This window comes from Aethalodelphis obliquidens, unplaced genomic scaffold (genome assembly GCF_003676395.1).
Source record: "Aethalodelphis obliquidens isolate GAN/ISIS:26980383/991018 unplaced genomic scaffold, ASM367639v1 scaffold28, whole genome shotgun sequence".
Lineage (NCBI taxonomy): Eukaryota > Metazoa > Chordata > Mammalia > Artiodactyla > Delphinidae > Aethalodelphis > Aethalodelphis obliquidens.
Window position 1 is genome coordinate 8,361,304 of NW_020837972.1, and position 25,797 is coordinate 8,387,100.

Below are 25,797 nucleotides of genomic sequence, written 5' to 3' on the forward strand. Positions count from 1 at the left end.
CACACTGGTAGGCAGGGCTGGCCTCCAGCCCAGTTGGCTGCCAGGCCCTGCCTTGTGTGGAGGCTGCTGGCCTACTGGTGGGCGGGGCATATCCCTGCATGGCTGGCTGTTCAGCTTGGGGATCCTGGGATCCCCAACTGGCTGGTGGCGGTAAGGCCCTGGTACTATTAGGCTAGTAGGAGGACTCCAAAATGGCACTTGGCAGAACCAATGTCATGGTAGAATGAGCTCCTAAAAATGGCTGCCACCAGAGTCTGTGTCCCCATGGGGAGTCCCAGTTGACTCCTGCCTCTCCTGGAGGCCCTCCGAGATCAGCGAGTGGGTCTGACCCAGGCTCCTTTCAAATTATTGCCTCTGTACTAGGTCTCAGAGCATGTGAAATTTTGCATATGTCCTTTAAGAGCCAAGTCTGTTTCCTATAGCCCTCTGGTTCTCCCATACAGAAGCCCCTCTCATCTTCAAAGCCAGACGTTTTGGGGCTGGACTCTTCTGGATGGCCTACCCTGAAGGTGTGGGTTTTAACTATACTGTATCTCTGCCCCTCCTATCTGCCTGGTTGTGGTTCCCTTTTTTTTTTTTTTTTCTTTTTGGCCACACTGCACAACTTGTGGGATCTTAGTTCCCTGACCAGGGATTGAACCCAGGCCCTTGGCAGTGAAAACACAGTCTTAACTACTGGACCTCCAGGGAATTCCCTGTAGTTCCTTCTTTCCATCTTTAGTTGTGGAAAATCTGCTGGTCTTCAGGTCATTCTCATCAATAGTTGATCTGTAAATAGTTGTAATTTTGGTGTGCCGATGGGTGGAGGTGAGCTCTGGGTCTTCCCACTCCATCATCTTGGCCACGCCCATAAATGTCTAATTCAAAGACACCCAGTCTACAGTATTTCCTTATAGCAGCCCAAGCTATGACAGATTTTGGTGCTGAGAAGTGGGGTGCTGCTATAACAATTACCTAAAAATGTGGAAGCAGCTTTTGAACTGGGGAAAGGGTGGAGGTTGGAAGAATTTGGAAGTACATGCTAGAAAGATAGATGTTTCTGGTGAGGGCTCAGAAAGAAAAGAGGAGAGGTGGAGAGAAAGCTTTCATTTTCTTAGCAAACACATAAATAATCATGAAAAGAGTGTTGGCAGAAATATGGATGGTAAGGTCCACTTTGTTGAGGTCTTAGAGGGAAATGAGAAACATGCTGTTGGACAATGGAGAACAGACGATCCTTGTTATAAAGTGGCAAAGAACTTGGCTGAACTGTGTCCTAGTGTTTTTGCAAGGTACAGCTGGAGAGCAATGAAAATGAATATTCAATAACTGAATTATTTTGCTGTACACTTGAAACTAACACAATATTGTAAGTCAACTATACTCCAATAAAATTTAATAAAAAAGAAAAAATCCTGCTGCAAGTAAAAGATCAAAGTTAAATATTTAAGTCATATTTGTAAAAAAAAAGAAAATGAATATTCAGTGAAGAGATTTATAAATAAAGTGTTTGAAGAGTAGCTTGCTTCCTCCTGACTGCTTACAATAAAATGTGAAAGGAAAGAGATGACTTAAAGAAGGAATTGTTAAGCAAAGGGAACCAGAATTTAATGCTTTGGAAAATTCTCAGCCTGTCCATATCCCAAAAAATGAGCAAATGTGTTTGGAAGAGAACACTAAAGGGTGTGGATGGACTATCAAATGATAAGAGATTATTGGATTATAGGAACAGAAACACTGCCTGTTTGTGCTGAAGGGGACTGAGATGGGAAGAAATGCTTTCAGATGTTGATTCTACAGGACAGGATGATAAAGCTACTTGGCTATGAATGTGCACTATTCAAGAAAGGGGAAGAATGATCCCAAAAGCAATTCAGAAATCATCAGGGCCATCACCTTGGTTTCAACAGGACAGACAGGCTTCATCTGAAGTCATGTGGGCAGGACCCTTGCCTGGGCAGAGCTGCAAAGGCAGGACCACAACCCAGTGGATCCAGAGGGCAGAGCATCAAACTAAAGAGGATTATTCTGGAGCCTTAAGATCTAAAGGTATTTGCCTTGCTAGAATTGGACTTGGTTGGGACCCATCACTCCTTTCTTCCTTCTGATTACTCCTTTCTTTCTTCTGATCACTCCTTTTTGGAATGAGAATGTCTACCCTATGCCTATCCCACCACTGTTTTGGAAGTAGATAACTTATCTGGTTTCACAGGTTCACAGCTAGAGAGGAATTTTGTTTCAAGATGAATCATACCTAGAGTGTCACCTATATCTGATTTAGATAGTATTTAGATACTTTATTTTTTTAAGGAAGGCTTTATTCTTTTTTTGACTGCACCACACAGTATGTGGGATCTTAGTTCCCTGACCAGGGATCGAACCCATGCCCCCTGCAATGGAAGCATGGTGTCTTAACCACTGGACCACCAGGGAAGTCCAACAGTATCTAGATACTTTAGACATTAGAGTTGATTCTGAAGAGTTAAGACTTTGGAGCTGTTGGAATGAAGTGAATATATTTTGCATGTGAGAAGACATGCATCTGCAGGGCCACATATTTTGTAATAGCAGCCTGAACTGACAAAGACAGATCATGTTTTCCTTACAGGACCCTGGGTTTGATTTTGCTTGAAAGCCATAGCTTAATTTTAGCCCTGGTTGCCATCTAGAGAGACTAAAAAATTTCAAAATCATCAAGTCCTGACTCCTTATTGTTCAATAATTTATCTCTCTTCTCCCATTTTACTACAAGAAGCAAGACGAAACCAGGCAGCACCTTCTGCTTGGTAACTGCTTTAGTTAGATCACCCAGTTCACTAGGAACATTTTCTCTTTCCACATACTTGCAGATGATGCTATTGCTAAACCTTCTGCCACTTCATAACAAGGATCCTCTTTCCTTCAGTTTCCAATAACATGTTCCTTACTCCCTTTTGAGCACTCATTGGCAGCATCATCAAAGTCCAGATTCCTACTAAGTTTGTTCAAGATAATTTAGGCTGTCTCTAACACACTCCTCAAAATCTTTCCTGCTTCTGTCCACTGCCTGGTTCCAAACCACTCCCACATTTTAGGTAGTTGTTATGACAGCACCCCATTTCCAGGCACCAAAATCTGTATTAGTTATCTATGCTGCATGACAAATTGCCCCTAAATTTAGTGCATTAAAAAGTTATTATCTCACAATTTCTGTGGGTCAGGAATTTGGACACAGCTTAGCTGGTTGCCCCTGGTACAGAAGGTTGCAGTCAAGTTGTTGGCCAAGGCTGCAATCATCTCAGGGTTCAACTAGGTGAGGATCCATTCTAAGCTCACTTATGTGACCACTGGCCAGGCCTCAGGTTCTCACTGACAGTTGGTGAGACATTAGTTCCTTGACATATGGAGCCCTCTATTGGGCAACTATAGTGGTCTGACTAGTATCCCCACCCCCATTCATGTTCACATGGAACCTCAGAATGTGGAAATAGGGTCTCTGCAGATGTAATTAGTTAGGTTAAGATGAGGTCATACTAAATTTGGGTGGGCCCTAAATCCAATGACTGCTGTCCTCATAAGAAGAGAGAACATAGAGGCACACAGAAAAGGTCATGTGGAGAGGGAGGCAAAGATTAGAATAATGTACCTATAAGCCAAGGAATGCCAAGGACTGCTGGAAGACTCCACCCTTCCCTAGAGTCTTCAGAGGGAGCATGGCCCTTATGACACCTGGATTTCAGACTTTTGGCCTCCAGAACTGTAGAGAATTTCTGTTGTTTTAAGCCACCCAGTTTGTGGTAGTTTGTTATGGCAGCCCCAGGAAACTAATAAAGCAGCTCACATTTTTGACCTGGCTTTCCTCAGAGCAAATAAGCAAGAGAATAGGAGAGAAAGGGGTACCCAAGATGGAAGCCACAGACTTTTTGCAACCTAATCTCAGACATGCCATCCCACCATTAGAAGCAAGTCACTCGATCAGCCCACGAGCAGGGTGAGGGGATTAAACAAGATCATGAATACCCAGAGGTGGGCATCATTGAAGGCTATCTTAGGCTATCTACTACCTCCCCAGCAAAAAAATGGAAAAAATGGAGGAAACCTCTCCTTCCTCAGGGCTCTGCCTTCTCCATTCCTTGATTCCTTCAACAAATATTTATTAAACACCTACAGTGGGCCAGCTGTTGGGGATGTGACCAATAATACAGACAAGGTTCTTTCCCTTGAGAGTATTTAGTCTAGTGTGGGAGAGAACACTAAAGAAAAAAAGCAAGTGGATATATAAATTAAAATTGTGATAAGTACAAGGAAGTAAATTATGAGGTAATAGGAATATCTGATTTAGATTGAACCAAGGGTCAGGCCTACTCTTTCTGATAAAATAGTATTTCGAATGTGGTTGAAGACTGTGTAGAAATTGGGCTGTGTGTGTGTGCTGGGTGGGGAGAGTAAGTCTCTAGATAGAGAGATAGTATGTGCAGATAACAGCCAGTAAGTTTAACTGCCAGACTCAGAACATTTAAGGCAGGGATTTCATCTCTGCATCTCTACTATGTAGCACAGTGCCTGGCACAGAGAGGCACTTGATAAATTCTTACTGAATGAATGAATGAATCCAAGGTACCTTCTATTTCCTGTTATAGATAATGTCAATTCAAGTCATTTCGAAGTTTGCTCCCAAAGTTCACTGCTGGATCACTGTTCTTATTTGTATTAGGTAGCATAAACAAAGCTGCTATAATAAAAAGACGTAAATAGATAAAAGCTCAACACAAGAGGTTTTTTTTTTTTCTTTTTCCCTCATATAACAATGCTGAGTGGGTGTTTAGGTCAACAGGGCAGAGTTCTCCTCCACGCAGGTATCTTCCATCTTAAAGCCTTGCCTTCTCCAGAACCTGGTCATCATCTTCCAGCTGGCAGAGTAAGTAAGAGCATCTGTTGACAGATTTTCTGGGCCAGGCCTGGATATGTGCACATCCCTTCTGCTCACTTTCCATTGGGGGAGAGCATAGGCATATGGCCACTTTAAGGGGGTTGAGGAATGTACTGTAGGTGTATGGCCAACAAAGAGAACAACTAAATAAGTCAAATACTTGACTTATTCTCTGGTACATTACTCAAGAACCTCAAATTAACCAGATAAAAAAGAACTCTGGATTCCCTGCTTTCACTCTCATCTGAGTCTTTCATTCACTGAATGGCACCACCATCCATGCAAGTTGCTTAAGGCAGTCTCCTGGAAGTTATTCTTGATTTGTTTTTATTTTTTTGGCCGTGCTACGTGGGATGTGGGATCTTAGTTCTCCACCAGGGATCGAACCCATGACCCCTGCAGTGGAAGTGCAGAGTCTTAACCACTGGACCGCCAGGGAAGTCCCCTTGATTTGTTTATTTTCATCTTCCACGTGGAGTCCTTCAGGAAGGCCTTTCAACTCTACCTCCAAAACATATCATAAACCCATCTATTCTATCTTTACTGCCACTTTCTTAGTTCAAGCTTCATAATAATCTGGGTTATTCCAAAAGCATTTTAATAACTTTCCATGTCTCCACTTTCGCTTGCCAATATTTCATTCTCCATACAGCAGAGTCTTATCTTTTAAAACATAAATTTGATCATATCACTCTTTAGTTTAAAACCTTCCAGTGGCTTAGAATAAAACCCAAAGTTCTCACCATGACCCCTAAGGGTGTATATGATACAACCTCTGCCTACCTCTCCAACCTCATCCTGTATCACTCTCTGCTACTCACCCTGCTCCAGCTACAATGATCTTGCTGCTCCTTGACCACATTTACCTTACTTCCACTTTAAGACTTTTGCACTTGCTGTTCCATCTGCTCAGAAATCCCCTTGGATTTCCAATAGACAGTTCCTTCTCTTTAGAGGTCTCAGCTTCAAGGTTACGGCCTGGGAGACCTTCCCTGATCATCTACTTGGAAAAAGCCCCCACACCCAGTTATTCTCTTACCTCAGCATCCTATTTATTTGCTTTTTAGTATCCACAAACTCTGTTTTTCCCTCTTTATTTTCTGCTTCCCTTTCTTGAAAATAAGATCCATGAGCAGGTACCGTGTCTTTTTTCTACTGTTTCCCCAGGGTCGAGTAGGCGTGGCACACAGCTGTGCTCAGTAAATAAGTGAATGAATGAAGAGGCATCAAGAGGTAATTAACCAAAAGCTCCTGCAAGGTTCTTTGACAGATTGTTGGTGTCGTGTAAGGAGCACAAACCTGGGTTCCGGTTCCGACTTGCCCACTTCTCAGCTGTGCGCAAATGATTGCCGCTCTCTGAGGGCCTCAGTTACTGCATCCGTTAACAGGAAATAAGCACATACTTACCTGAAAAGGCCAAATGCCTACTTTATAAAGGAGAAAGGAACTAAGAGAAGAAAAGAGCTTCACGTAAAATAAACGCTCCGTATATATAACTTATTATATATAATTGTTTTTACCGTAGGACCCGCCCGTGGCCTCAGTTTCCTCTTCTCTATCACTAGTTGATATCCCCGGCTCCTTCCGCAGGGTGTTTCTGGCGCCACAAATCTCGTCCGCGGCGCTAGGAGAAAAGAGAAACGCTCCCGCAGCCACTAGAGTCCGGTGGTGAGGTCCAATAGCCCCGCCCCGCGAGCCTGAACCTTTTACATCATCAACTCGGCGCCAGCGCTGCGGAGGGCCCGGGGGCCTATCCTGGGTGTGGCGCCACCTTGGGGAGGCCTTGGCGGACGCCTGCAAGTCAACTGCTTGGTTCGGGGGCGGCTCGGAAACCGCAGCTGACCGTGACGAGGGGCGCGTGGAGCCGTGGGGACACGAAGTCGGGCGGCAGGAGAGGCGGCCCGGAGCTCAGGCGGGGCACAGCGCCGGCAAGCGGGCGCCTGGCGGGGCTGCCCGGCGCGGGTGTCCCGGCGATGTGTGGCGCTGAAGCGGCAGCGGGAGCAGCGGCGGCGGCGGCGGCGGGCTCGGCCTCGGTTTCGCGGCGGTGCCGGCGGCGGAGGCGGAGGCGCAGGCTCCTACTCAGGACCTGGCGAGCCCGGGCCTAAGCGGCGGCCCCGCGAGGCCCCAGCACATCGCCCCGGATCGGGGCCTTCCCCGCCTCGCCCTGCCCCGGGAGCCTGCCTCCCCGGCCGGGGATGAGGCCGGGAGGCGGCCGCGCGGGGCCCAGCACAAAGGCTTGTTCCCGGGGGCCGCTGCCGCCGCCGCCCCCAGCCTAGAGCCGCCCGCCGAGGCCGAGCCGGCGCCGGGGCCGTCATCCCCGCAGGTCCCCGGGGGCGGCTGCTGCCCGTCTCCCCGAGACCCAGGGCCCCGAGCGCTGAGCCCCTTGTTCCTTCGGCTGCGGCGGGATCCGGCAGCTGCGCAGGCTCCGCTGCTCCCGGCCGTGCGGGCCCCGCGGAGCATGTGGGAAGAGAGCGACATGGAGAAAGCCATCAAGGTAAGGGGGAGATGCCCCCTTCCTCCCCGCTTTGTCTCTGTGACATTCCTCTCGGCTCCAACCTCAGAAAGCGGAGAGAACTTGGAGCAACTCCCGGGTTTCGGTTTTCACTGGGTTCCGTGGACTGCGTTTTACAGTACTGGGGCGAAGGGTTTGTGTGCGTGGGGAGGGACATCCGACTCTCTCCGACTTACCTGCTTAAAGCAGGGATATGATTCCCCGCTTCGCTAGAATGGAAGGTGAGTGGCGTGGAGATACTTGATGTGAGTAGGACGGAGGGGGCCCCACTACTGTTTTCGATCATTCCCCAAGTGCCATTAGAATTTGCTTTCAGATGATCTGCTGCAACACCACTTGGAGAGCTGGACCTTACCCATCGCTCCAGATTTGTTTTAAATCTGCTGCTGCGGAAGGAGGTGATCGCCTTCTTACAAGACCTGTCCTTTGGCAAATAAGTTGTTCTCACTTTTCCGTGTGGTCCCTTCCCTATTCCTGTTTCCTTTTCCTTCTCCTAGGTAGCGCTAAGTTTATTTAGAAGGAGCTAATGGTGTCCTGTAAGTTACTGCTCTGTTAACCAAAATAAAAGCAAATATGTGTGTTCCAAAGTGACCCAAATAAAATGACACATTTTTTAAAACCTGCTTTTTACTCTTTTTTAAACAGGCAGACATTGAGGCATTCAGTCACAGGAGTCAGAAATTTATTATTTAGCTGTACTTAGGAAATTAGGTTCTTATGTGAATTGAACACTGAATCTTAAAGTTTGATATGTATTATTTACTTATTTTACAGTATTAGGTCAACTCTGTGCATTTAAGAATTTCATTTTCCTTTGAGGGACAGGCAACTTGGGGTTATTTTCCCCATCAAGACACAATCACTACAGTCAACAACTAATTAATAACTTACACATCTAACAATTTTGGGGGTGGTAAAGTTTATAGAAGTCATCAGTCACTTCAAAGAAAATTCACCATTTAAACGAGGCATCAAAACAGAACATACACATTAAGGAAGATCAAACTTTGAATAGTAGAAATAAAGGTTCTAAAAGACTACTTTGATAGATACATTTTTTTTCTTTTGGTTTGGATTTTATTGGTACAGCGGCATGAATTGCCTAAAGTTATATGATTGGGTTGTGAATCAAAATATATTTGGCAGATTTTTAAATTCAAGAAGTATTATCTGCTTTGTGCCAGGTGCTGTCTTAGGCACTTGTAGTGCAAAGCCAGACTCCTAGATGTCCCTCTTTCATAGAGCTTCTATCTAGATGGTGGAGTTAGGTAATAAACATTGCCAGGTGATATAATTAAGTATTAAAAAGTGGGGAGTACTACATTAGGAAGGGTAGGCAGGGAAGGCTTTCCTGAGGAGGTGACATTTGCATAGAGCTTTGAAGGGAATGAGGGAACAAACCTCCACTGTCTTGGGGAAGAATATTATAGGCAGTGGGAACAGCAGGTACAAAGGCCCTGAGGTAGGTGCGGGTCTCGTGTGACCCAGGAACAACAAGGTGGCTGGAATGCAGTGGGTCAGTATAGATTATGTTAGAGATAGGTGATGGGAAGCCACAGTATACACAGGGCCTTGTAGGCCATTGTAGGAACTTTGGCTTTGACCCTGAGTAGAAGGGGAAATCTCAGAGAGTTTTGAGCAGAACAGGGACATAGTTCTAGTGGGCAAATGTATAAACGGGGAAGCAGTGTTACTGAGTGGTTGTTATAGTTTCTCCAGGTTGACTGATGAGTTGAAATTCAGCCTGGCCATTCATTTAACTGTGTCCTTGAATAAGTCACTTTACTTCTTTGTCACTTAGTTTCCTCATCCATAGGAAGAGGATAAAAGAATCTCCTCAGCTTAGGGTTTTTTTGAGAATTTAATAAGCACATGTATCTAAATGTGCTTACAGTACCTAACATTTAGTAAGAACTCAATGGATATTAGCTCATAGCAACCTAAGAATGGTTTAAAAAGAGTTGGGGTTTTCTTCAGTCGGTCACTATTGTCCAACTTAGTTTTCTTAAAACTTTTTAGCTTTTCTTCATGTACTTACTAATAGGTCATTGGTGAATCTTCCTACTAATTTGGGTGTGTCCAACCAATACAAATTAGTGGAGTTGAAAATATCTGATCTAACAACCAGTACTGACGAGGATATGTTCCCTTGGCAGCAAGCCAGCATCACATCAAATAAAACTTTTGGTCTGTGGCATTGTGTTGTATTCATTGTTTTGCTTTTTTGAGGCTGTCCCTCATTTGGTAAGAACTGAGACCTCTGGAGTTCAGCTGGAAAAGCTATTTCCCTGGGTTCTCACCACAACATTTAAACTTCTGCTGCCTGATTACCTGAGAGTGGGTGGATTGGACTTTAAGATCTCATCCTATTACTCTTCAAGGTATTAGGATAAGGCCAACTGGCTACAACCATAGACTGTCTTCTCATTTCTGTCTCTAATGCCATAGGCCATGACTTCACCGCTCCCAAGTCACTTAGCTAAACCTAGATAATGAACGTTTTGGGATTAGAGATTGCCTTACATATTTGTTTTCTGTTGTATATGGCAGAGTTTTTAATACTTTATGAACTTAATGAAAATTCATTTTCTTAGTTTTAAAAACATTAAAAAAATTGCAGTTATAATTCACATACCATAAAATTCGCCCAAGGTAAGTATATAATTCAGTAATTTTTAGTGAGTTTATAGAGCTGTGCATCTGTCTTCACAATCCAGTTTTAGAATTTTTCTATCTCACCTCCGTCTCCCCCACCCCACCCCTGTCCCTGGAAAGTTCCTTCTGCCTCATTGTAGTCAGCCTCTACTGTGACTCCCCACCCCAGACAACTGCTGATCTGCTTTCTGTCACTATTCTTTTGTCTTCTCTAGAAATTCCAAATAATCAAAATTATATAATATGTAGTCTTATGTGTTTGGCTTCTTATACTTTTGAGGTTCATCCATGTTAGTGCATGCATTAGTAGTTCACTCCTTTTTATTGTTGAGGAATGTTTTTATTGTTTATCCCCTGTTGATGGACATTTAGATTGTTTCCAGTTTTTAGCTATTGTGAATAAAATGATAAATAAAACTTGTCCATACAAGTTTTTGTGTGAACGTATGTTTCATTTTCTTCTGGGTAAATACCTATGTGTGGAATTATTGGGTAGTACAGTATGTTTATGCTTAACTTTTTAAGAAACGGCAAAACTTTTCCAAAATGGAATTGTTCCAAGACCATTTGTTCAAAACATTGTCTTTTTGCTTGTTGAATTACCTTTGTTGAAAATCAGTTGATCATAAATGTATAAGTTTATTTTTGGATTCTCTTTTTTCTTCTTTTCCTTTTTTCTTTTCTTTTTTTTGTTTGTTTGTTTGTTTGAATTTCTTTTCTGTTTCATTGATCCATATAACTATCCTTATGCCAGTGCCACACTGATTTGATTACTGAAGCTTTATGGTAAGTTTTCAAATTGGGTAGCATGAGAACCAACTTGGTTTTTCTTTTTCAAAATTAAGCTGGCAGGACTTCCCTGGTGGTCCAGCGGTAAAGAATCTGCCTTACAATGCAGGGGACGCGGGTTCTATCCCTGGTCAGGGAACGAAGATCCCACATGCCGTGGGGCAACTAAGCCCGCACGCCACGACTACTGAGCTTGCACGCCTTAGCTAGAGAGCCTGTGTGCTGCAGACTACAGAGCCCACGTGCCCTGGAGCCTGTGCGCCACAACTAGAGAAGAGAAAACCTGCCCGCTGCAACTAGAGAGAAGCCCGTGAGCTGTAACAAAAGATCCCGTGTGCCGCAACTAAGACCCAACGCAGCCAAAAATAAATAAAATAAATAAATAATAAATCTCAAAAAACAAACAAACCCCAAGAAACCTTGGAAACTGAAGGTTTCTCTATATATAAAAAGATTAAGTTGGTTATTTAAGTTCTTTGTATTTCCAAATAAATTTTAGAATCAGCTTGTCAATTTCTACCAAGAAAAGTGTGCTGGGATTTTGATGGGGATTCCATAGAATCTGTTGGTCAGTTTGAGGACAGTTGCCATCTTAACAATATTGTCTACTAGGCCAAGAACATGGTATAACTCTCCATTTTTTTCCGGGCTTTCCCCTATTTATCAGTGTGTTTGAGTCTTTAGTGTATAGATCTTCTTTTGATAAATTTATTCCTAAATATTTTATTCTTTATGATGCTATTAAGAGTGGAATTGTTTTTAAAAATAAATTTATTTATTTAGTTATGGCTGCATTGGGTCTTCGTTGCTGCGCGCGGGCTTTTCTCTAGTTGCGGCAGGGCTTCTCACTGTGGTGGCTTCTCCTGTTGCGGAGCACGGGCTCTAGGTGCGTGGGCTTCAGTAGTTGTAGTGCACGGGCTCAGTAGTTGTGGCTTGCAGGCTCAGGAGTTGTGGCACACAGGCTTAGTTGCCCCGCAGCATGTGGGATCTTCCCGCATCAGGGCTTAAACCCATGTCCCCTGCATTGGCAGGCGGGTTCTTAACCACTGTGCCACCAGGGAAGCCCCCATTTCTAACGTTAATAACTTGTGTTTTTTCTCTCTTTCTCAGTCAGTCTAGCTAAAGGTTTAATTTTGTTGACCTTTCAAAGAATCAGCTTTTGGTTTTCATTTATTTTTCTCTATTTTCTGTTTTCTACTTTATTGATTTCTGCTCTACTTTTTAATATTTCTGCTTGCTTTGGGTATAGTTTGTTCTTTAGTTTTTCAAGGTAGAAGCTTAGATTATTGATTTGTGATCTTCCTTTGTTATGGAGGTATTGATAGCTAAAGCAGTGTTTAGTGTTTTCATCTAAATGCTGCTTTAGCTGCAGCTCATACGTTTTAGCTTATTGCGTTTTCATTTTCCTTCAGATCAAAATATTTTCTAATTTCCCTTATTATTTCTTCTTCATTGGTTATTTAGAAGCATATTACTTAGTTTCTATATATTTTTAAATTTCCCAAATTTTCTTCTGTTGATTTATAGCTTAATTCCATTATTGTTGGAGAACTTTACATAATTTTAATTTTCAGAAGTTTATTGAGACTTATGACCTAGCATGTGGTTTATCCTGGAGGATATTCCGTGTGCACTTAGGATATATATTCCCCTGTTGTTGAATGGAGTGTTTTGTAGATGTCAGGTCAGGTTCATTGATAGTGTTGTTTTCTACATTCTTGCTGATTTTCTGTCTAGTTTATGTTATTGAGAGTGGAGGTTTTGAAATCGCCAACTATTATTTTTGTTTTTCTTTTCAATAATTATTTATTTATTTGGTTGCACCAGGTCTTAGTTGCAGCAGGGGGGCTCCTTTAGTTATGGCACTTGCACTCCTTAGTTTTGGCATGCCTGTGGGATCTAGTTCCCTGACCAGGGATTGAACCTGGGCCCCTGCACTGGGAGTGCGGAGTCTTAACCACTGCACCACCAGGGAAGCCCTTGAATTGATCTTATCATTATAAAAAGTTCCTCTCTTTCTCTATTAACATCTTCTGTTTTAAAGTCTGTTTTATCTGTTGTCAGGTATAGCTACTCCAGCTTTCTTTCGGTTACTTGTGGTATATTTTTTTCCATTCTTTTTTTTTTTTCATTTTTTTAGTAAAGCATACATAGCATGAAATTTACCATCTTAACCATTTTTACCTGTATAGTTCAGTGGTATTAAATATACTCATAATGTTGGGCAACCATTACCACTATTCAACTCCATAACTCTTTTCATCTTATAGAACTGAAACTCTACCCAGTAAGCAGTAATTCCCCATTGCCTCCTTTCCCCCAGTCCCTAGCAACTGCCATTCTACTTTCTATGATTTTGACTATTCTGAATACTTCATATAAGTAGATGCATATAGAATTTGTCTTTTTGTGAATGGCTTATTTCACTTAGCATAATGTCCTCAAGGTTCATCTGTGTTGGGGCATATTGCAGAATTTCCTTCCTTTTTAAGGGTGAATAATATTCCATTGTATGTATAGGCCACATTTTGCTTATCTATTCATCCATCAGTGGGCACTCAGGTTGCTTGCATGTATTAGCTATTGTAAATAATGCTACTTTGAACATGGACATACAAATATCTCTTCAGGATCCTGCTTTCAACTCTTTTGGGTTTATACCCAGAAGTAGAATTACTGGATCATATAGTCATTCTATTTTTAAGTTTCTGAGGAACCACCATACCATATTCCACAGCAGCTGTACTATTTTACGTTCCCACCAATAGTGCACAGGGGTTCCAGTTTTCTCCACATTCTCTCCAATACTTGTTCTTTTCTGTTTTGTTGTTGTTGTTGTTTTTAATAGTGGCCATCCTAATGGGTTTGAGGTAGTATCTCATTGTACTTTTGATTTGCATTCCCCTAATGATTAGTGACATTGAGCATTTTTCATGTGCTCTAGGCCATTCATGTATCTTCTTTGGAGAAATGTCTGTTTGAGTCCTTGGCCCATTTTTTGAATTGGGTTGTTTGGGGGGTTTTTTGTTGTGTTTTAGGAGTTCTCTACATATTCTGCATATTAATCCCTTATCAGATATATGATTTGCAAATATTTTCTCCAATTTTGTGGGTTGCCTTTGTTACACTGTTAATAGTGTTTTTTGTTTGTTTGTTTGTTTTGCGGTACGAGGGCCTCTCACTGTTGTGGCCTCTCCCATTGTGGAGCACAGGCTCCGGACGCGCAGGCTCAGCAGCCATGGCTCACGGGCCCAGCCGCTCTGCAGCATGTGGGACCTTCCCGGGCCGGGGCACGAACCCGTGTCCCCTGCATCGGCAGGCGGACTCTCAACCACTGTGCCACCAGGGAAGCCCCTAATAGTGTTTTTTGATGCACAAAATTTAAAATTTTCATAACATCCATTTTGTCTATTCTTTTGTGCCTGTTCCTCTGGGTTTTTTTTTTTAATTTAATTTTTTTATACAGCAGGTTCTTATTAGTCATCCATTTTATACATATTGGTATATACATGTCAATCCCAATCTCCCAATTCATCCCACCTCCACCCCCACCCCCCACTTTCCTCTCTTGGTGTCCATATGTTTGTTCTCTACATCTGGGTCTCTATTTCTGCCTTGCAAACTGGTTCATCTGTACCATTTTTCTAGATTCCACATATATGTGTTAATATACGATATTTGTTTTTCTTTCTGACTTCACTTTGTATGACAGTCTCTAAGTCCATCCACGTCTCTACCAGTGACCCAGTTTCACTCCTTTTTATGGCTGAGTAATATTCCATCGTATATATGTACCACATCCTCTTTATGCATTCATCTGTCGATGGGCATTTCAGTTGCTTCCATGACCTGGCTATTGTAAATAGTGCTGCAATGAACACTGGGGTGCATGTGTCTTTTTTTTTTTTTTTTTTTTTTGCGTTATGCGGGCCTCTCACTGTTGTGGCCTCTCCTCCGGACGTGCAGGCTCAGCGGCCATGGCCCATGGGCCTAGCTGCTCCATGGCATGTGGGATCCTCCCAGGCCGGGGCACGAACCTGCGTCCCCTGCATTGGCAGGCAGACTCTCAACCACTGTGCCACCAGAGAGGCCCTGAACAACACAGATTTGAACTGTGTGGGCCCACTTATGTATGGATTTTTTTTCAGTAAAGATGGATTACAGTACTAAATGATCTGTGGTTTGAAACCATGGATGTGGAACTCCTGATACGAAGTCTGACCCTAAAGTTATACTTGGATTTTGTTTTTTTTTTTGTGGTACGCAGGCCTCTCACTGTTGTGGCCTCTCCCATTGCGGAGCACAGGCTCCGGACGCGCAGGCTCAGCAGCCATGGCTCACGGGCCCAGCCGCTCCACGGCATGTGGATCTTCCTGGACCGGGGCATGAACCCGTGTCCCCTGCATCAGCAGGTGGACTCTGAACCACTGCGCCACCAGGGAAGCCCTATACGTGGATTTTTGACTGTGCCAGTGCCAGCACCCCTAACCCCCTATCTTGTTCAAGGGTCAACTGTACTTCATTCCATGAGTCTATATCCTTATTTAAGACAGTGTATAGATTAAAAATATATATATTTATTTATTTATTTGGTTGTGCTGGGTCTTAGTTGTGCCAGGCGGGCTCCTTAATTGTGACTTGAGGGCTCCTTAGTTGTAGCTCGCCTGCTCCTTAGTTGCAGCACATGGGCTCCTTTGTTGTGGCTTGTGAACTCTTAGTTGTGGCATGCATGTGGGATCTAGTTCCCTGACAAGGGATAGAACCCAGGCCCCCTGCATTGGGAGCACGGAGTCTTAACCACTGTGCCACTGGGGAAATCCCAGTGTATAGATTTCTTTAGCAGAACCCAGTCAATGTATTTGTCATTGATACATTTGAGGTAGTCCATAATTTTCTTCAATAAAGTGTCTTAATTGACCCATGCCTTTTTACCTTCTCTTTGCCATTAAAATATGTGAGAAAATATGCCATCTACACATAGAAGAGTCGGCTGATGTGAGAATGTTACTTCTTTTGCCCAGCTGGGCTTAGTGAAGTCTTAGAACTGGTTAGTGTTTATGGCACCATCAACAAATGTGCAAGAATTAAACCTGGTAAAGAGGACAACAGACGTAAGAAAAACAGGGTTCAGAGATCAGGGCTGTAGAGAGATCTGGTAGTGCTTCTCTTAACCTTCTGCAAAGCCAAGTGTCAAAACTTCAGTCAGAGCCTCTATAATTTGAACTTTCTTGGCTGTCCATTAGGTAGAGTACCATCTTAATAAGCACCAGTGCAGTGAAGAATTTGGTCTAATATTATTTTTACATCCCAGGAACTGGACATATGAATAGTCCTTTGATCTGACTGTAACAAATAATTCCATAGAATGAATCTGTCTTTTCCATTGAGTCTCCAGTGAGTGTATGTCTTCATTAGAGGCCTGGCAAATTTTACTCTACCATGAAGCATAGACTATGCTCCAATTCTTTCTTTCCCAATTCTGTCTTCCTCTCTGTCTTCTCAAATACTTCTGAATCCGGCAGGATAGGCAGTGGAAACATGAAGGAGGTAGACAGGTTAAATGGGTAGGTTTGAATTCTGTTTAGGAGATGGTGAGTAGAGACCTGGGACCTCCCTAATTGGGCAGGATTCATTCCTAATCCTCATGCAGGGGCCTGGGCAGTTACCCCTGATAGCTGGGGATGATGCCAAAGATGAATGATGCTGGGGAAGAGGCCAAAGCCATAGTTTCTAGTCTTATCAGTGCCTATAACTCACTGTGTGACTTTGACAAGCTCCTTAACCCTGATATACAGTTTTTCAGAAGAGAGTTTGTGTAATGATTTTGCTAGTCCCTCGCAAATCAATGTCCTTCCATCACCTGGTTTTAGTCCACCTTTCTAGTCATTCATTCCATAGTTATTGAGCATTTACTATATGATGGGAACCTTTATCAAGAACTGGCAGCAGGAAGGTGTGGAGATGAAGGCTATTCTAAACTTGTTTTATACACTTACATATTCATTGGACAGAAGCTGTTTTCATCTCTGAACTTATCCTGGTGTCTGGCACTTACTAACTGCTCATTGAGTTTGTGTTACATGGACAAATATTCTGTTCCTATACCTGGGAATCAAGATTCTGTTGCTAATTATAATCTATCAGATTTTCATTGCAACAAAACAATTTGATAGTCTCATGAGTTTTGGCCTAATTTCTCCAGGTCTGTAGTCGGTTTTCTGTTCTACTCGTGGAACCCTGAAAAATGAATTTTAGCCTACCACAGTTTAAGTGTATGGCTTTCTTGCCTAAAAACATATGGCAACAGAAGCTCAATATTTAGTGACTACACAGTAATTCAATAAAAACTTTAATTAAACTGTAGAGGCTGTATCTGGAACTATTGAAAGCTATTGGAATCTATTAAAACTGTGAAGAATATAGTTATACAGTGAACGTGACAATATCTTTGTACTCAAAATAGCACTTGAAAACTAGATAAATGTACTACAATATTTATTACTATTTTATTTGAACTTTTAAGTTTTAATTTATTCAGTTATTCCAATTTGATCAACTTGTTCAAGGATATAGACCTCTATATCATAGCAGCATATATCAGACCAGTCTTTCTAGAATCTCAGAAAATATACTTGACCATTTGGCAAGTAAGTACTTAGTAGTGAAACATTTTGAAAGAATATCTTCTTCCCACACTCAAGAAAAAAAAAAACCACGAGTATTTACTCACATGGACCTTGCAGATGAGCTGAAGAATTTCTTTTTATCCTAAAGTTTGCCTTCTCTTGTTGGAAAGCAATGCCTAGCATAGTCCTGTAGGCGAAATGTGTAATTATAAAGCCCTACACAAAGCTCTACTTATCAGCTTCTTTCAGAAGCTGAGATGTTGAGCATTAAGGTTTTCTGTTGTCCCACCTCTGCTTAACTATTCAGCTTTTTAACTGGAGAATCATTCTCTGCCTCCTCCATTTTTATTTTAATAGGAAACCTCCATTTTAGAGGAATACAATATCAATTGGACTCAGAAGCTGGGAGCTGGAATTAGTGGTCCAGTTAGGTAAGAGACCCATGTGCAAACTATGACACAATTGTTCTCAAGAGGACCTGTTCGAAATACATCTTAAGTTAGAAGCATTAGGTTTGCCAGATTTGTGAAACAGCCTTAATTTAACAAGCAGAGGTATTTATGATAGGCTTTTTCTCATCCATTTAGAAATATATTTAAGTGACGAAGTCACATGATCTGTAACAGAATCATTTAAGATGTTGATACCATGGAGCCACTGTATGAGTCACTTGTAGCCAGCAGAGGCCATTTTGTCTTTCTTGGCCAGCATCAAGTTGATTTCACATGTCTAAGGCCTGTGAAGGGTGGGCGAGATGCCTTTCTGCCTTTCCATCTGCTAGACCTGGGGGCAAGTTTGTTCTGATGTGCCTGGATATATTTTTGATTAGAAGCACAGTTCTCAAAGAACAGCTTGCTAAATTAGTTTTCACTGTAACTTAGATAATTTCTGATTGAACTTTTTTCTCCAAATCTAGAGTCTGTGTGAAGAAATCTACCCAAGAACGGTTTGCACTGAAAATTCTTTTTGATCGTCCAAAAGCTAGAAATGAGGTATGGTCCTTTATTGCCTTGATTTGCCTAAATATTTGAAGTGCCTAAGAATTATTCTCTTTACAAGTAAGGCAGCTTCATGGAGAGAATACAGAGATTCACAAAGAATTTTATGTTCATACTTACTCTCTTTATATTCATACTTTTTGCTATTCCATGTTATCATTATAAAGCAGTTCTTCATCCATCAATACCAAAAGCTGTTAGTGAAGTCTTGCTTCCTTTCAAACCACCTTTTGTTCTTTTTCAATTAATGCTATTCTTATACCCCAAAATACTCAGGTTTACTTCAGCTTTTGCTTATTGGAAAAGGTCTTTAAAGAGTGGAGATAAAATAGTATGAGGAAGGTTCTAGTGAATAGTGTATTGAAAAGATGTTGCAGGAGAACTCTGAGGATGTATTTCTAGTTTTTAATAATAGGCATTTGTTTAAAATTATTTGGATGTGGTGATGACATGTTAATAATATGCAATGAAGGACTTATTCTTTTGCTTAGAGATATATGAATAATTTCTGAAATAAGATGTATTATTTACCAAATTTTTCATTTGCTAATAGATAGGACAGTAGAAGTAAATAAACCTGTCGGTGAGGTTTTTTTCATGGAAAGAGCATTAAGGAGGTAATCTCTGTATGAAAACACTTTTTTTTTTACATCATTCCAGGTGATAAGGTTTTTTACTGTAATAGGCTCATCCACGGGCCTAGTGTGGTCAGTTTTGGGGGGAAAGTTTGGAGAGAAAATGTTGGCATCCCCTATGTACAGAAACATTTCCTCTGTTCTTCTTTAAGGTACGTCTGCACATGATGTGTGCCACACACCCAAATATAGTTCAAATCATTGAAGTGTTTGCTAACAGTGTACAGTTTCCTCATGAGTCCAGCCCCAGGTAAGACTACACAGGGTCATTATCACATGACCACCTCTCCATATGTAAGCCAAGGTGTAGTGGGGTCTTCTTTTCTTTTGTGCCCTCTTTCTCTCCCTTCCCTTCCCTCCCTCCCTGCCTGCCTCCCCCCCTTCCTCTTTCTTTTTCTTCTCTCCTTTACTTTTTAATTTGGAAATTTTCAAACATTTGTAAAAGAATCATGTAATGAATCCTTAAGTACCCATCACCCAGCCTCAACAGTTATCAACTCATTGCCAGCCGTGCTTCATCTATACCCTACCCACTCTCCTGGCCCCCCCTGAGTAATGTGGAATTAAAACAGATTCTATTTCAAATTAGCAAAAGGAGACCAAATATTATTCTAGGCAATGTCTTAGAAGTTGATATGGCAAAAAGCCCTTATTGCTGAATCTGACATTCCTTTTAAAGGAAGAAATCAACATCATTCTTTTAGCCTCCAAATGTTTGGCAAGCTCATTGGGTGTCATTCTAAATCTTTTCCAGGGAATTCAAAGTTAAATAAGGTATGGTTTCCATTGAAGGGACTGAGATGTAAACCTATTATTCTAGCAGTGTGATAGGTACCAAGGAGAGGCATGCATAAAGTATTTTGAGCTTACAAAGGAGGAGAGCTGCCCTCTGTAGGCTAGGGAGGCGAGGTGTCTCAGAGCAGTTACGTGGGGGCGAGGACTTGAAGGGGGTGAGTAGGAGTTTTCCAGATGGAAAAAGATGGAATTTGTAAAGAAGAATGGGAAATCAAATGATTATTTCTTAAAATTGTGCTCTGTTGGTGAAAGCATTTGGATGGAAGCTGGAAGCATTTATATCAAAGAGTGGTAACCAAAATTCGGATTTTTTTTTTCACAACATGAGAATTTTTGCTTTTATTTAGTAGCTGTGTAACCCTATCTGGCTATCTTGCTGGGCATGCTGTGGGTCATATGGAAAACTAGTGGAGTGGGCAGGGAGTAGAGAGGGGGAGACACAGACACACACACACACACACACACACACACACACACACACACACACACACGAGTGAATAACCAAGACAGCCCACACACACACACACACACACACAAGAGTGAATAACCAAGACAGCCCAACTGAATGACTTGATATTCATGTCCTATACAAAGTCGTATTCTGTTTTCGATACACTTTCAGTGTAGCTTCCATAAAATGTATATACAAGTTAAGTACAGAATCTTCAAAAGGATCATTGTCTTCAAAACTAATTCTTCTGCTTTCTTTTAGCTTCTTAGAAACCTTTAGGTCAGGGATAGTCCTCATTCATAGTGTCCAGCTGGTAGTGACAAGGGATCCAACTCAAAGGGGCTTGGTAGGACTAGATTTAGGAAGTAGTAACACTTTGTAGATGAGGTATCTAGGTTAGCTACTTGATGTTTCAGTTTTGTTTTGTTTTGCTTTGTTTTTTAACTTAACAAAATCAAATGCTTTCAAACAGGGCTCGACTCTTAATTGTAATGGAGATGATGGAAGGGGGAGAGCTATTTCACAGAATCAGCCAGCACCGGCACTTTACAGAGAAGCAAGCCAGCCAAGTAACAAAGCAGGCAAGTTAACCCCGGGTACCAATCAGACTGCCAACGGTGTTGGTTAACAAGCACAATTTCATTGGGGGGAATAAAAGAAAGCTTGAAGAAAAGCTCTATTTGATCTCTCATTGCCTGCTTTGTTATGTAATTAGAAAAGATGCCTTGACAGGAGGAATGTGACCCCCTTTTATGCTTTGGTGGGGGGAACCTGTATTCTTAAGTGGTTTTCAATTGTTTGCCTATGATAAGATTTAAATAAACTCTGGAAGGAAGGTAATCTTAACTCCTTTTTAGATTGTAGATAATCTTTAGACGTATAGCTTCCAAGCACTGTTATTGGACTTTGAGATAAAATGCTAGTGATACTACCTGAAAGACTGTATGGTGTAAAAATATGTTCTAAGGCAATTACATATAAGATACTTTATGCTTATGAGTCACCTTTCTCTCATCAGATTTTAATAGTAGTCTAAGGTCTTTGTAATTCTGGGTTATTCCTGGTTTTATGTTCTCTCTATTTTGACATCACATTTTATTGCTAGAGGAATGATGTACGTCACAAACAATACTAGGAATCCAACTGGAAATAACCTCATGAGGAGATGAAAAAGCTAAACCCTCAAGGTTTCTCTTCAGGCCAAGCAAGCAAAGCAGAGAGAAGCAGGACACGTAGCCCAACTGGTTCTTAATGAAAAAATTCTTCCAAATTTTCTGTGAGCCTCAAGCATTTTTTGATGCCTCCTTTCTGGTAGGGAGGAACTGATATTTGGAATGCCAAGGCAATTCCATACAGAGTGTTAAAGAACAGATAAAATCTGTTCTATTTGATTTTAAAAATTATAGCTTGTATTTTTCAAATATTAGGCCTAAAGGATGAGCTCTGATAATCTTCTGTAAAACCAAACTCCTTTAAATCCACCTAAACAGGCAACATTTTCAACCGGTGGGACGGGCAGATTAGAACATCAGGTGGAAAAATCCATTCAGCTGCTTTCTGTTGTTCTTGAAAGCAGAACTTCAAGTTGGGCTCCCTGAAGAGTGCAGGTTTCCTTTGAGTCAGGCGTTAGTGCCACTGCCCTGCTAGGGGGAAGCCAGGCCCTCTGAAGACTGCCTGGCCCAGTGTTTGCTTTGCAGTACTTGTCACATCTCAGATTAATGGAAGTGCAAGTATTTCATTTTTCCCATTTCATACAGGATTTAACCATCAGTTGATTATGACAAAGAATTGTTTTACTGTTGTATTTTTTCTTTTTGTTGAACAAAATACAGCTTAATTCATTTCTATTTCTTGATATCTGAAATCTTACTTAATTTCTGCTTTAAAATTGAAAACTGACCACAGTCTTAATTGACTTAGTAAGGATCATTTTTTAACATCCTGAGTTCTCTAAACCAGGGGAATTAAAGAGCTATCTTTTCTAAGATATGGTTGCTCCATTATGTCCTTTCCAGATAGCTTTGGCTCTACAGCACTGTCACTTGTTAAACATCGCACACAGAGACCTCAAGCCTGAAAATCTGCTCTTCAAGGATAACTCTTTGGTGAGATGACTTGCCCTTCTGTATTTTAGTGCTGCTACTCTCAGTATAGTTCAGGAACAGTGTGTAGGTGTGTATATGTTTGGAGTGCTCTGAATCCATGGTGAAGAGGCTTTAGGCCAAAGCGCTGCAAGCAGCTTACTTTTCCCATATCTGTTTCCTTGCTAGAGGCTCAGAGAAATTGTACCATACCCCTGGCATCGATCATTTTGGATGACACTGATGTGTGTTTGTACATAAGGACTTTAGAATTTGGATATTATTTGGAAGGACTTTGGGAAGGGGCAGGAATCTATATGCTGTTATATGTTACCTTGGAACTTAGTGGTTGTGTTCAGTGTTAACCCTCATAAGGTGTGTTTTCCTCTCCAGCCCCAATCCATGCCCCATGCACTGTGTCCCACCAGATAACTTACTCTGGCTATCATGAAGCTGATGTTGAGGGTGAAGCAGCACCCTAGATTGATGAGAGATAATGGGCCAATAGAGTCAGGAAGCATCTTGATTTTAGTGCTGCCTTTACAAGTTATAAAACAGGGATAATTGTGAGTGGGTAGAAATTCCTTACTTCTGTATTACTAAGAACAGTTTCTAAATATGAATCATTGTCTCCAGAGCTGAGGACATGCTACTCATAGGTTCAGGTCTCAGCTAGAAACTCCTGAGAGCTTAAGGTAACATGTCTTGCACCTGCATTTTCCTTTAACGTTTTCCGAGAACTCTGGAGCAGTGACTCCCATTTGTTTTATTTCAGGATGCCCCAGTGAAGTTATGTGACTTTGGATTTGCCAAAATTGACCAAGGTGACTTGATGACACCTCAGTTCACCCCATATTATGTAGCACCTCAGGTAAGCATGTGCTGTTTCTTCCGTAGGATGTGTCACCAAGCTGCCTGTAGACTCATGTTTCTTCCATTCCACAGCATGAGTGGGTATATATTACAAATGGAAGGAGGACTCAGCTTCACAAACCTATAGGCTGCTTAATTTGGTGCAGGCATTTTATTCTTTTAAAAGCAGCCTTATTGAGGTATGATTAATATACAATAAAATACTTCTACATTAAGTGTAGTTTGATGAGTTTTGACAAATGGATACTCCTGCGTGAACATCACCAAAGTCAAAATACAAAACATTTCCATCACTTCAAAAACTGTCTTGTGTGCCTTTGCAGTCATTCTGCTCCCAACTTAATCCCCTTAATTAAAACCACTGATCTACTTTGTCATTATTGGTTAGTTTTGCCTGTTGTAGAATTTCATAAAAATGGAATTTTGTACCTTTTGTGTTTCACTTCTTTGGCTCAGCATGTTTTTCAGATCCATCCATGTTTCTGTGTGTATCAGTAATTAGTTCCTTTTTATTGCTAAGTAGTATTCCATCATATGACCAAGCCACATTTGTTTATCCATTCACTGACTGATGGCCATTTGGGGTTGTTTCCTATTTTTCACCATTAGGAATAAAGTTGCTAGGAACATTCATTTACGAGTTTTGGGGGACATACCCCTACCTTTAGGTAAAATCTTTTTCCAAAATGGTTGTATGCACCACTAATGTAATGTAAATGTTCCAGTTTCTTCACATTCTTATCACCAACTTATGTTTGTTAGTGTTTATAATCTTGGTCATTCTGGTAGGTATGTTCGTGTTATTTCGTTATGGATTTAATTATAGCATTTTCCTGATGGCTACTGTTGTTGAATATTTTTTCATGTGTCTACTGGCTGTTCTATTGTGAAATATGGGTACAACATTCTGTTGTGTAGTATGGGTACAAATCTTTTGCCCTTTTTGTGTTGTTTAATAAATGAGATATAAGAATTTTTTAAATTATATTCTGGATACAAGTTCTTTGTCATATATATGTATTAATATTTTACTGCTGCTGTAACAAATTGCCACAAACTTAGTAACTTAAAACAGCACACATTTATTACCTTACAGTTTTGGAGGTCAGAAGTCTGAAATGGTTCAGGATGTCAGCAGGACTGTGTTCCTTTTGGAGGCTCTAGGGGAGAATCCATTCCCTTGCCTTTTCAGCTTCTGAGGCTACCTGCATTCTTTGGCTTGTGGCCTCTTTTTTTTTTTTTTTTTTTTTGCGGTAGGCAGGCCTCTCACTGCTGTGGGCTCTCCCATTGCGGAGCACAGGCTCCGGACGCGCAGGCTCAGCGGTCATGGCTCACGGGCCCAGCTGCTCCGCAGCACGTGGCATTCCCCCAGACCGGGGCACAAACCCGTGTCCCCTGCATTGGCAGGCGGACTCTCAACCACTGCGCCACCAGGGAAGCCCTGATTTGTGGCCTCTTCCTCCATTTTCAAAGACAGCAATGTAGGTAGCATCTTCCAGTGTCTCTGACTCTGACTGAGGATAATTGGTCAGATTATCCTGGGTAATCCAGGATAATCCCCCATCTCAAGATCCTTAATTTAATCAAATCTTAGAAGTCCCTTTTGCTATGTAAGGTAACATATTCATAGATTCCAGGGATTAGGACAGGACTTCTTTGGGAGGCCATTATCCTGCCTACAACATATGTATTATGAATATTTCTCTCAGTCTGTGGCTTGCATTTCAGTTTTCTTTTTTTTTTTTTTTGGCCGTGCCACATGGCATGTGGGATCTTAGTTCCCTGATCAGGGGTCGAACCCATGCCCCCTGCATTGGAAGCACAGAGTCTTAGCCACTGGACCGCCAGGGAAGTCCCCATCAGTTTTCTTAATGATCTTTTGAATAGTAGAAGTTTTAAATATTGATCAAGTCCAATTCACCAATTCTTTTTTTCAATGGTTAGTGCTGTTTGTTCCTAAGAAGTCTTTCCATATCCGTGGAGATGAAGATTTTCTCATGTTTTCTTATTAAAGGTTATAGTTTTAGCTTTTACATTTTAGACTGTGATCCATTTGAGGTGTGTGTGTGTGTGTGTGTGTGTGTGTGTGTGTGTGTGTGTGTGTGTAAAGGGTCAAGCTTCTTTTTTTCCCTTATGGATGTCGTTGTTTCCATATCACTTGTTGAAAAGACTATCCTTGCCTCATTGAATTACCTTACAGTTTTGTCGAATTGAATTATTTTGCAGTTTTGTCGAAAATCAATTGACCATATATGTGTTGGTCTATTCTAGGCTCTATTCTGTTTATTTGATACATACGTCTATATATCATCTGGATCACTGTAGCTTTATATTAAGTCTTGACCTATATTAAGTCTTGACCTCAGATAGTGTAATAAGTCCTTCAAATGTATTCTTTTTCAAAATTGTTTTCACTATTCTGGATCCTTTGCATTTCTCTGTAAATTTTAGAATTCAATTCTCTATGACAGAAAAGCCTCCTGGGATTTGATTT

The 25,797-nt window shown here is 41.5% G+C and overlaps 1 protein-coding gene across 7 annotated transcripts in view; it reads left to right on the forward strand.

Moving 5' to 3' along the window:
• The first annotated feature begins 1,465 nt into the window (after window positions 1-1,465).
• Window positions 1,466-25,797, forward strand: part of MAPKAPK5 (MAPK activated protein kinase 5) — a 42,398-nt gene continuing 18,066 nt past the window's right edge. The window contains exons 1-9 of one of the 7 annotated variants that reach the window (XM_027124603.1): window positions 1,466-2,028; window positions 6,056-6,121; window positions 6,479-7,382; window positions 17,828-17,901; window positions 18,387-18,462; window positions 19,256-19,353; window positions 20,822-20,930; window positions 22,365-22,454; window positions 23,206-23,301. In XM_027124603.1, the coding sequence (XP_026980404.1) occupies window positions 7,347-7,382; window positions 17,828-17,901; window positions 18,387-18,462; window positions 19,256-19,353; window positions 20,822-20,930; window positions 22,365-22,454; window positions 23,206-23,301 (579 nt within the window). In that variant the 5' untranslated portion in view covers window positions 1,466-2,028; window positions 6,056-6,121; window positions 6,479-7,346. Of the gene's footprint in view, window positions 2,029-6,041; window positions 6,122-6,413; window positions 7,383-15,226; window positions 15,257-17,827; window positions 17,902-18,386; window positions 18,463-19,021; window positions 19,086-19,255; window positions 19,354-20,821; window positions 20,931-22,364; window positions 22,455-23,205; window positions 23,302-25,797 lie in introns of those variants that run through there. The other 6 variants (XM_027124604.1, XM_027124605.1, XM_027124602.1 and 3 more) reach the window with 6 other exon arrangements.